The 12375-nt window shown below is 35.7% G+C and overlaps 1 protein-coding gene across 2 annotated transcripts in view; it reads right to left on the bottom strand.

Moving 5' to 3' along the window:
- Positions 1-12375, bottom strand: part of LOC149548301 (Transducin/WD40 repeat-like superfamily protein) — a 186694-nt gene that overhangs the window by 39058 nt on the left and 135261 nt on the right. For both annotated transcript variants that reach the window (XM_089792396.1, XM_089792395.1), the window contains exon 11: positions 2630-2705. In XM_089792396.1, coding sequence (XP_089648522.1) covers positions 2630-2705 — 76 coding nt within the window. The remainder of the gene's footprint in view (positions 1-2629; positions 2706-12375) is intronic.

Genomic DNA, 12375 nt, shown 5'->3' with positions numbered 1-12375 from the left:
CAAACACACCCTCCATCACCATCACCATCACCATCAACATTATTTGGCCCTCGTATACATTGCAAAACTAGACATCATCACCATCACAACGAGAGTTCGACAATCCTTGAATGAACAATGTAAGGTCGCCTACATGATTAACCAGCGAATCACATTAACATAACTGAATTAGTATCCACAGGTTTAAGGAACATTGGAGTTTTTCTCATGTCTTCATGAGTATTTACTTTTCAAGAGAAGGTTGAGTGTTTGATATTTCATATCAAGTATTCAATTCCTATATGTTATGTAGTGGTACAAAATTGACATCAACAAAGCCCCAAATAAATCGTCAAAGTTTGAACTTAAAAACTTTTGCAAATTAATAAGTTGTGTTTTCTTATTATCTTTTTTCATTGCATTATAACTTATTATATTTTGTGCTGAAGATGGTTAGTGGTCAACTTGGGGTGGAAATACCCCCAATCTAAAGAACTTTGCTCTCAAAGTCTTGTGCCAACCATGTGGTGCATCCAATTGTGAGCGCAATTGGAGCTTATTTGAGTCCATCCACACAAAGAAAAGAACATATTAACTCAAAAAAGGCTCAATGACCATGTTCATGTGCACTATAATCTTAAGTGTGCATAAAAAGGGCACATAGTTCAGCAATACCTAGTCCACTTGATCTGGACGAGATAGATCCTTATTCTAATTGGATGGCACAAGAGCCAGGTCTGTTGTTTTTAGTAGAGGAGGTTGCTAATTTGGAGAGGCAAGCCATGGAGGGGGGTGCTAGAACAGATTTTCATTTCACAATGGATGACATTGAGGATTCGGACAATGAGGATTCAAGCTCAGAGGAGGCATTACCAGTGCCACATATAGGAGATACATCCACTTCTAGGACGCAGAGCCAGTTAGTAGGGATGTCCAGCAAGGAGGCATAACTACGGACTTCATAGTAACGCAACTCACACCCAGGCCCAGTTGGAGGCACCTGTTCAAGGACTAGAGCCCCTCTTTTTTCTGCTAGTAGAGTTAGAAAGAGGAAGATGTGATTGTATTGATGTATTTACTATTTATTATTTACTTCAAGACTTCTAGTTTGACAAAAACTATTTACTATTTTGCATCCCGTCATCAGCATTCCACATGAGAATGTGATTTTGAGACCAAATTCTCTCTAGCTACCTTCAAAGTTTGGTTCAATTATGTACAAAGTCTCTCCAAATTTGCCTACGAAGCTACAGATTGGCTACAAATTCTGTTAGAGGAACCTAGGCAGAATTTGGAGCGAATTTTGAAGAATTTGCTGCATAGGGGCCAAACCCAAACCGAATTTGGTCTCAAAACAATTTTTATAACTTTTTTAATGTGCTCTATTTTGTCTAATTTGAGCTATTTGATCCTCCCAACCCTAAAAGTATCCACTAAAAAGGCCAAAAAGATGGTTTTTATGTCATTTATGCATTTGCGAATGAAAATGAAAACTTGCTCATAGAGGAAATCCATGTTGACCATTATAGAGGAACTTCTATGAAAAACCAACTATATCTTTGAATCCAAGGCTTCAAATTTGAATCTCAACTTTTGATCTAGCCTAGTTAGAAATCCTCTAACGAATAAAAAATAAAAATTTAGATAATTGCACTTATCTTTTGATGATTCCTTTCATTCTCATATTGCCACCTTGATATGGAAATATGCCCCATGCATGTGACCAAGCGAGTGTATCATGTTGTATTCATAGCTAAATGATGCAATTAATATCCTAATGAACTGAAACATAGATATGGTGGTGTATTTTACTATTTTGGTTTAACATTAGTAGAGTTGTGTATGGACTTATTTGTTGTTGCATACACACACACACATTTTTAAAAAAAACATATGTTGTTTTACAGACGAATCCAAACCCAACCCAACGAAAAACTGGACCAATTTCAAACCTGAATCTCAAACCCACATCCGTACCGGAATCCAAACCTGCAACTTAGCTAAACTCCGTTTGTTTCTTTTGTGTTCTCTTTAATTAACTCGTTAAATGCATCTTCTCATTGAAATTTGCAAATAAATGTATTTTTAATTGAAATTTAACAGTTTCTTAGGTTCCCAATTTTTTCCCGAGTTTTTTTATGAAATTGGCCGATTTTTTCCCGAACAAACTTTTAGGGGCTTGGCGAGTTGTTGCCGAGTGGAAGTTTTCCAACTATGAAAATTGAATATAAGTAATTGTTCTTATGCATTCTTTGCATCCAGACTTTGAAAGCAAGTAATTCAGGCTACTGACATTCTGATGTTTCAGATTTTGTGAAAATAAAAGCAATTTCTTTTTCTGGCACTCCCTTAACCACTTTGTTGGTCTTTTGTTAGACATTAATAAAATTATATCTTTTACTCATTTTCTGAATCAAATAATTAAATGCAATTTATTTAGGCTTTAAAGATCATAAGCAACTTCTTTAGGCAATGAAAAATTATCAGATTATATGAAAAAGATAAAATATGTTCTGGAGTATAAGTAAAGCTAAATAAGATAATAAAACTAAACACCACCAAAAACCAATAAACTCGGGAACAAATCTTTGTTTCAACTCAATCTACGTATATTAGTAATAGTAATTAATTGGTGTGTCATGAAACTCACCCTTGTCAACAGCTGGCTTTGCTGCTTTAAAATTGCTATCAATAATAACACTGATGAGTTGTTGCTTCAGATATGCCTGCAAGACAAAACATATTTCAGAACAAAACATGTAAGAGTGGATTTCCAAATCATGAACATGTATAAGGGATTTATTGCTTACTGTACACTTGCTGCATAATTATATCTAACGGCAAATTGGACTAAAAGAAAACTACATATATATATATAATGAAAAAAATCAACTTCTAATCTACTTAAGAAGGCTTCTTACCTTACAAGATCAAAGAAAAATTTAAATGTTTTTCTCCCCCCTCTATGCACAAATTTTCCGAAAGAACAATTACATAATCCACAGTATATCCTATTATATCAGATTGTATTTATGATATATACATCATAAAGACTTACTTTCATATTCTAAAATTGGAAAAATTTAAATGAATCTTCAAGAACCAAATCGAGTGTATCCTATGTAGAACAGATAATACAATACAAACAGCAAATGAAGGGGTCTCCATCCACTAAAGAGGGGAAAAAATGGAGCTCAAAAACACTGTTTAGGGTTCTTTTATAGACTAAAAACTTGGATATAATTTAACTACTTGCCAAGTACTCGCAACTTTTCTTCGGCCCATTGTTGTAGGGAAAACTTGTTTAATAAATTGATAATTAACATGGTGAAAAACAACTCTATTTATAAGAGATGGCATGAAGATGTTTCTAAACGAAACACTTGTTAACAGGAGCCAGAATTAGAAACTAACTAAACTAAGATGATCTTTAAAGAACATTACATTATTTTAATACCCTCCCCTTGCGGTCATCACTCTAACTACCCTACAGAAGACATAATCCGCAGGTCTTTTGATCATGAATGCACAGAAGGCTACCCCCTTCTAGTCATGAATGCATAGAAAAGAACTCTGCAAAATGAGTCTGCTGCTTAAACCCTCCTTGATTCTGCAGAAATTTTAGATATGACCAAGATAACCACAAACTTTCCAACCTATTGTTGGGAAACAAAATTGCCCCCCTATAGCCAGAGATACTGAGAACAGCTTCTAAAATTGAAATCACAATTTTGAGGAGAAATTTGTCAAACTCAGACTGCTTGAAAAAATCAGCCATAATTTTGTTCAAAAAAATTGTCAAAAAAAATTTGCAGATGAGAACTAAGACAAAAAAATGATTGCAAAAACACACAACTTTTGTAAAAATAATCGCCAAACCCTCCAAAGCTTTCTTGTGGAAAAAATCAAAAACCCCTGAGACCAGCAATGCCAGACATGATTAATATGGAAAAATCAGAATCCCAAACAGGGCTTTTAAAGAGAAAATTGAAAGAGCCAGATATGAACTTTTACAAGAAAAACCAATCAAAACCCAAAAATGACTTAAGAAAAAATCAAAATTACTCAGAAATTGAAATATCAGTCATGACTTTTTGGGGAAAAAATCAGAAAACCCTCTTGCAGAGAAAGATCCCATGATTAAAATCTTTAAATTATAATTTATGATTTTAATTGATCCATGAAATATCAGTCATGACTTTTTGGAGAAAAAATCAGAAAACCCTCTTGCAGAGAAAGATCCCATGATTAAAATCTTTAAATTATAATTTGTGATTTTAATTGATCCATGTCCAAGAGGAGAATGTTGCTACTGGGATTTTTATTGAGCAGTGTGGACTAGGGTCTCAAGCCCTGGCTTATGTTGAAATTGTGAGTGTGTAAGTTTTTGCTAAGAGAGGGCACTGGTGGTAGTCGTCAGGGGAGAGCAACCTGTCAGGGAATTTTCTTTCTGTTGCTGGGATGTGGGGAACCATTATCGCATTCATTCTTTCCGCTTGGTGATCTAAATGTCAGTTGTGTGGGGCCTTTGACCATCCAATTTGGTGGTTCTATTTTGCACTTTGGAAATGGCATTTGGGTTCATGTTTTGCATATTGGAACTGGTGTTTGAGTTCACGTTTTGCTGTTTTCTTATCGTGTGGGGCAAGTAGCTTTTCCTTCTTTCACGTCTCAAGTATTTGTTTCTCTTCTTTCTTGTAAGGCTCTTTGGGACTGTGATTTGTGTGAATCAGAGCAATTTTTTTGAGGAATAAATGTGCTTTTAAGGATCTCATGATCGGAGGCAGCCCTTCCACATACATCCATGAAAATCCTATATATGGTGCCAGTAGTGCAAACATGGGAGAAAATCTTTCTCAATTTGGGGGCTTTAGGCCTATTAAGGTAAATGAATGCCCCGCTATGAGTGATACCAAACCGGTTGTTGTGACTCCCCCTAAATTTGTTGAGGAAGACATTGATTATTTAACAAATCATGCTTTGATTTGCAAATTCATGGGAAATTGAGTGTCACTACCCTTCTTGGAGCCATGGGCTAGGCACACATGGAATTTGGAAGGAGAAAGGGAAGTGATGTTGGCTGCTAATATCTATTTTTGGGTTTTTCTTCATACATGTCGGATAGAAATAGGGCTTTTGAAAGGGGTTCCATTTCTATAATCAGACTGGTCTTTTCATCAAGCCATGGTATGTTGGATTCAACCCTACAAAAGAGCTTTTCTTGTAGGTTCCTGTTTGGGTGAAACTTCTATAGTTTCTTTGGGGATTATGGATAGAGGAAATTTTCAACTTAATTGCAGCACAGGCTGGTAAGCTAATGGATCCTTCACAACAAACTATGGAGAAAAAGGTAATCATCTATACCTGATTTGTGTTAACTTGATTCGAATAAGCCTTGATTCTATAGAAATTCAGCTGGGTCCAAAATATTAGATCCAACAGCTTGATTATGAAACTCTACCATTTCGTTGTTGGATTTGCGATAATTATGGGCATCTACAATAGATGTGCCCTAAATCTAAATTTACAAGGTTTTTAGAGGGGGGTCAGTCATTTCTCCTCCTAAACAAGATAAAGGGAAAGCTCCTATTATGGAAGACAAGGATGACTTTATTCCAATTACAACTTGTTATAGGGGAAGAGGGCACAAGAGGACCTTTATGATAGGGAGACTGATGAGATTTTTAATAGGTTTGAGGCTTTAGAAAATCTTTAAAAAATTGATGGGCCTATTGCTAGCATGTCGAGTGGTCAGGATCTTTTGGTTACAGGAGTTCTAGATAATGAACGACATGGGCTTCAAAGCAAACTAGGGTCAAGTGGAGGTATCAAAATATAGGTTGGGCCATTTTTAGTATGTTTTGTGTCATCTATGGAGAAAGATTAACAAAGGGGCAACAAAAGCGATTATACCTTATCTGACTTGGGTATTCATCAAAAGGTTTTCAAAAAGGGGGCCCTAAGAAGATTAAAGAAGTCAGAAAGAAGGATTGGAAAAAGATTAAGCTAGTTGGAGAGACATTGGTGGAGTCTAGATCTCTGACACCCACCGACAGTCTCTTTCCTTCATCTCTGAAATGATTGTCTTATTGGAATGTAAGGGTGTTGAATAAAATCCCTAGACAAAAGACTCTTCAAGAGTTGATTTGTTCTTGCTCTCTGTATGTGGCTTTTATCCAAGAAACCAAGTTAGTTCTGGATAATATGCTTAATAGGGCATCTAAAGTTTGGGCAACATATAATTGTCAATGCAATGGGACTTAGGATAACTCTAGAGGTATTGCTCTCTTCTGTGATCCTTGTAGGCTTGTCCCACTTTAGTGGATTTCTAGTAAGTCTTCTATTTCTTTGGTGATCACAAGTTGTGAACTCAAAGAGAATCTCCTTTTACTAATGTTTATGCTCAAATTGATATTATGGAAAAATTCTTGCTTCGGTCACATATTCACTTTGTCTGTTTACTTGCTCCTCTACTCCTAGGATATTGGTAGGTCATTTTAACGCAATCTAGTCTAGAAGAAAAGAGGGGAGGAAACTCCATCCTTGAAGCTTTTTGCAGGGGTTCTAAGAAATTATATTTGGTTGCTAAAGGTAGTGGATGTTGAACCCACTAATGGAATGTTTACTTGGAATAATACAAGATGCAAGGCATAGGCTATAGCTAAGAGGTTGGACACATTCCTTGTATCTTGTTTTGGATGAAAGGTAGTTGGACTACCTATTATGATATTTTAGATAGGGAAGGATCTGAATGCCGGCCAATCAAGTTTTCAACTACCAAGTTCCGAGCAATAAAGAACACCTCTTTTAAGTTTCAAATTGTGTGGCTTCAGTAAACTCTTCTTCATGATCTTATGTTGGATTGGTGGAATAAAGGAAGGCATCTTATAGTACTACAACGTACTAAATTGTCAAGAAATTCCAATACATAAAGCATAAGTTAAAAAGATGGAATAGGAGGTGGTTTGGAAGTATAATCCTAGCTAAAAGGAACACTCAATCTTCGGTTGATGCTATTACTTGTCAAATTAGACATCATGGTTTATTCGATGCTTTCTATAGAGAGGAAGCAATTGTGACAAAGGAGTTGGAGGAATGGGAGCTCATTGAAAAGATTCACTAATAACAAAAGGCTCAGATTGATTGGCTATAGGAAGGGGATAACAATATAAAGTGTTTTCATAATACAACAAAGGATAGAAGATAGGTGAGTTATCTTACTTCTCTCATTTACTCAAAAGGGGTTCTTTTATTCTCTTAGAGGGAGATTACTTAAGAAACTACTAGTTTCCTATTTAAATTTGTTTGTAGAGTATCTGCTCCTACAAACGTGGAGGAAGGGTTGGTGCTTGAATGTATTCCTTCCATAGTTATCAATGAAATGAATCGAGATCTTATTAAGCCTATATCACTATCTGGCAAAGAGGCAATAGTGTTTGGAATGAGGAAGGGTAAAGCTTAGGGCCAATTGGCTTCCCTATAGAATTTTACCAAGAGTTCTCAAAAATTATTAAAAATATCTATCTATTTGAAGTTGTGCGACAGTCCTTTGGGAATAAGCATAAGCTTGACATTTTGAATGCTACACTTCTTGCTCTAATTCTAAAAAAGCATGGAACCAGTTCTCTTGATTCATTTAGACCTATAGCATTGTGTAATCTGATCTATAAAATAATCACGAAGTTGATTGCAAAAGGGCTCAACACATGACTAGATAGAGTAATCTCTAAAGAGCAAGTTGGATTTATGCCTAGAAGTCATATCCCAGATGGTATTGTTTTAGCAACAAAACTTGTGCATTCTATGGTGGCCTCTAAGAGGCTATGTTCATGAAATTGGATATGGCAAAAGCATACGATAGGGTCAAATAGAGCTTCTTCCATACAGTATTAATTGCCTTTAGTTTTGGAAGTAAATCGATCAATTATGCGATGAGTTGTATTACTTGTTCCTCTTTTGTTGTTTTCAATGTTTTGGTTAATGGTGAGCCCACATGACACAATTCATTACTAAGAAATAGTACTCAAGACCATGTAAATACTTTTCAATGTTCTAGCAGTTACATGCAATAGGCTATAATATAATATAACCTTAATACTTGTCACTGACTCTCTTCATTAGTAGTCAGCTCCTTCCCACACTTAGATTCAGTGGTTCTAATTACCAGACTTTGGACATAATGTTGTTCTTCTTACTGCATCCCCTCCAGAATTTTACCTCTAATGCAATTTGTGTCCATTTCCTGTGGATGATATTCTTTGAGTCTAAGGTCCTCTATGCACCTTACAGCTCAACTCCTGATATATGGTTTTTAACTATCCAAATGATCCCAATATGACTTACGCTAGCATAGTGTCCCCCCAAACTCTATTCTATATAGTTTTTCAACATTCATTGTAGCCGCTAGCTGGGAATAGTAACATTTGTGAAAGGCTTTGTCGTCTTCAACTCAAGTGATTCCCACACCCTTATCTTAAGCAATAGCACAAGTAAGTCATCACAATAGTTTTCTTGGCCATTTGGAAATGTCTCACTACTGTCAATAACAAATGCAATGTTGGCTCGTATGGTTGTAAAACATGTCAAGATTTTTGGAACAATGTGACTACCATTGCGAGCAACTCAAGATCTGGTTACTCTTCAAACTACCAAAAACCAATCTTGTCATGTGAATTGCTTGACTTCATCTATATACGCAATGAACTAATCACCTTTCAAAAGCAATGTTTAGATTAGCTTCTTCTAGAAGACTCAGTGACATTCTTTGATTCTTCCCATTGTTCACATCTCTTCAACCTTTTCAAAAACCCCTATCCTAGGTATGTTTTGCAATGCCGAAGATTGCAATCCCCTAAGAACTTTGCATTTCTCTAGAAGCTTCTATGTATTCCTGCAATATTCCTCCTCACTTTGTCATTTCCTCCACTATGGCCTCTCCGACGAACACCCACCTTTTATTCTTCTGATTTTTTAAATTCCTTCAAAACATATTTCTTTTTATCTTGATTATATATAAAATGAGCACCAAGAAATATATTTAATGTTGATATTAGAGATGCTAGTGGGGATTGGCATCTAATATCAAGATAAAGATTTTATTTAATGTTTTGAGGGGGACATTATAGTCCTCCCTACCCAAAATTGCTTGTCCTCGAGCAATTTTAGTCTTGGATGCATTATGAATTATTCATTCTCCCAAGTCGCGTCTTCCACTATTAAGTCTTTCCACTTCACCAAGTACTTTCTGATCACATGCTTCCTAAGAGTGTGTTTGTTGTTTCCAATGATGGCCTTTGGGATAAAAATCATCTCCCTTCCTCATCCAAAGGTGGCAAGATAGTTGATGGACTGACATTATGTCCCAAAGCTTTCTTCAATCGTAAAATGTGAAAAAAATTATGTACCTTGTTGTTTGCTCATAACTCCAATTCCTACTCTACTTTCCCAACTCTCTTAACAATTTGGTAAGGACCATAAAATCTAGGTTTAAGCTTTTCTGAACCACTTTGTTTTAGAAAGGATTGTCTATAGGGCTGCAATCTCAAGCACACCAAGTCACCAACCTCAAAACACCTCTCAATTCTATGCCGGTTTGCATATTATTTTTGCTGATTTTGGGCTTCTTGAATGTTCTCCTTAAGTGATTTCACAATATCTTGACTTTGCAGCAACAAATCTTTAGCTTTGGGCACTCAACTATCTCCAAGCAGTAAATCCATGAAGCTTGGTGGTTCAAACTCATAAAGAAGCAAAAGTGGAGACATATTAGTGCACATCTGGTAGAATTATAGCAATACTCACTCAAATGTAGCCACTTCACCCATACTTTCAACTGCCACAAAATGTAATTTCTCAAACAGCCCTCCAACCATTTGGCCATCAATCTGTGAATGGAAGCTCATATTCGGAGTGAGCTCCAATCTACTCAATTTAACTAACTATATTTCAAGGCAACCCATGTGATATAAAAAATTCTTTCAAAAATAGAACTGCCTCTTGTACTGTTGTAAACATTGGTCAAATTGTAAATAAATAGGCAAATTTGGTTCACCTGTCAACTACAACATAGACAAATTCCTTGGATGGTTAGTAAACCTATGATGAAATCCATTGAGCTACTTCTTCATTTTTTATTGAGAATACGCTGGGGCTGCAATAGACCAGCAGGGTATGTATTCTAGTTTTTATTTTGTTGACAAATTGGACACTCCTAAACAAATTTTTGAATTTCATTTTTAAGTCATTTCTAGCTAAACCTCTCTCTCACTTGCTTGTATGTCTTAAAAACACCAAGATGGTCAGGCAGCAAGGTGAGTTAATCTTTTCTCAAAACCTTCAATATTGAATTTTTGCACATGTAGATTCTAAAAATAGGACCAAGCTAGAATCTAAGTCAAAGAAATGTATATTTATTAAATATGGCATTGATGAATTTGGATATAGACTTTGGGATTTTGAAAATCATAAAATTATAAGAAGCAAGGAATGTATATTCAATGAGAAACTGTTGTACAAAGATCTATTGCAGCAGCATGAGAAGAAAGAAAATGATTATGTAGTGTTGGATGATACTCAAAAAGATGATGTCCTAATGGCCCCTCATGCTTCGCGATAATAGCAACAATAAATACCACAAACTCCAATAAATGTTAGACGGTCAACAAGCCTAAGTAGACCTCCTAAAAGTTCTTACCCTCTTTGTACTCTATTTTATTAACAGATGTTGGTGGATCAGAAGGATATGATGAAGTTATGTAGCTGGATACAAAGATTCAGTGGGAGTTTGCAATGACAAAAGAAGTGAACTCCATGCTGAAAAAACAAATTTGAGCATTACGTAAGTTACTTGCAAGGAAAAAGGCTTTACAAAATAAATGGGTTCATAGGTTGAAAAGGCAGATGGAGGTAAGAAAATATTCAAAGTCAGGTTAGTTGTAAAAGGATTTGTATAGAAAAAGCACATTGATTTTGATGAGACCTTTTCTCCAATTGTTAAAATGACTTCTATTCGTTCTGTTTTAAGTATTGTGGCTACTAAACATTTGCATCTGGAACAACTTCATGTTAAAATAGCTTTTTTTGCGGTGATTTGGATGAAGAAATATATATGGAACATCCATAGGGATTTGAGGTCAAAGGTAAGGAGAATTTAGTGTGCAGATTGAAAAAAAAATTATATGGCTTGAAGCAAGCACCTTGGCAATAATATATTAAATTTGATAGTTTTAAGACTAAGCATGGATAGAGTCACTGTCATTCAGACCATTGTGTTTATTTTAAGAGGTTGGATGATGATAGCTACATTACTTTATGTTTATATGTTGATGATATGCTTGTCGCAAGGTCTAACATGGATCGCATTAAGGGGTTGAAACAACATTTAGCAAATTCTTTTGTGATGAAGGATTTGGGGGGCAGCAAAAAAAAATTTGGTATAAAAATTGACAAAGATAGTAAGAACAAGAAATTGACTCTATCTCAAGTTGATTATGTTGAAAAGGTGTTGCAGAGATTTTATATGGTGAAACCAAAAATTGTCAGCACACCTTTACATAGTCATTTAAAATTGACTAAGAAGATGTGTCTTGATGCAGGAGCACCTAGGGTTAGGCTAAAATCCTTCGTTCATTTTTGGCTTTCAAATTACTCTGGCCAGGTCATTGCTAGAATAAGGGCTCCATGAGGGTCCAAGGAGTGTGTTAGAATAGTTTGTTTGTCAGTATGTGTGTTTGGGCACAAGTTGCCAAAAGTTGTCAAGTATTGTCAATTTGTAGCCAAGTTTGGCCAAGTTGTGCCTAGTGTGTCAATTGACTTTGTAAAGCTTATCAAGGGTAGTAGGAGTGTAGAGATGTCTAAGATAGCTAAGGAAGGCATCTTGCACCATTTGGAAGTGATTGGAGGTTGATATGAGTGAAAATGCTCAAATGATGAAAAGTTGTCAATGACAATATTGCAATTTTGAGCAACGTATGCAAAAATGCCCAAATACAGTTATGGCTCAGTTCCAACATTTGGAACAGGATGTAAGGAGATATATAAGACCATCCAATGCTTTGAAGAGGGGTTGGTTGAAGTCTTAGTTCATTTTTAAAATAAAACTAATTTGATTTCCTATCTATTTTGTCATAGTTTGTGTTGCAACTGGACCAATTAGTTTAGAATGGATTGAAACTTCATTTTTGTTGTTGATTTTAGTTAGAATTCTTCATTTCCTCCCTCTGTGTGCTTTGGTAGGAATAGTTGAATAGATTTGTATAGTCTTAGAAAAATCAAACCTCTGTTGCCAGTTCACTGGTCCAAACAGGGTTTGAGCCAAAATAATGGCATTTTCTTGAAATCCCACCGTGGGTTCATTACAACGTTTTGGGATATGAAAGTGCCTTCATTGTACACTAT

Source organism: Cupressus sempervirens, chromosome 7 (genome assembly GCF_028749045.1).
Source record: "Cupressus sempervirens isolate cs-2001-9-10 chromosome 7, ASM2874904v1, whole genome shotgun sequence".
In the NCBI taxonomy this organism is placed as follows: domain Eukaryota; kingdom Viridiplantae; phylum Streptophyta; class Pinopsida; order Cupressales; family Cupressaceae; genus Cupressus; species Cupressus sempervirens.
This window is presented reverse-complemented; position numbering and strand designations above follow the sequence as displayed.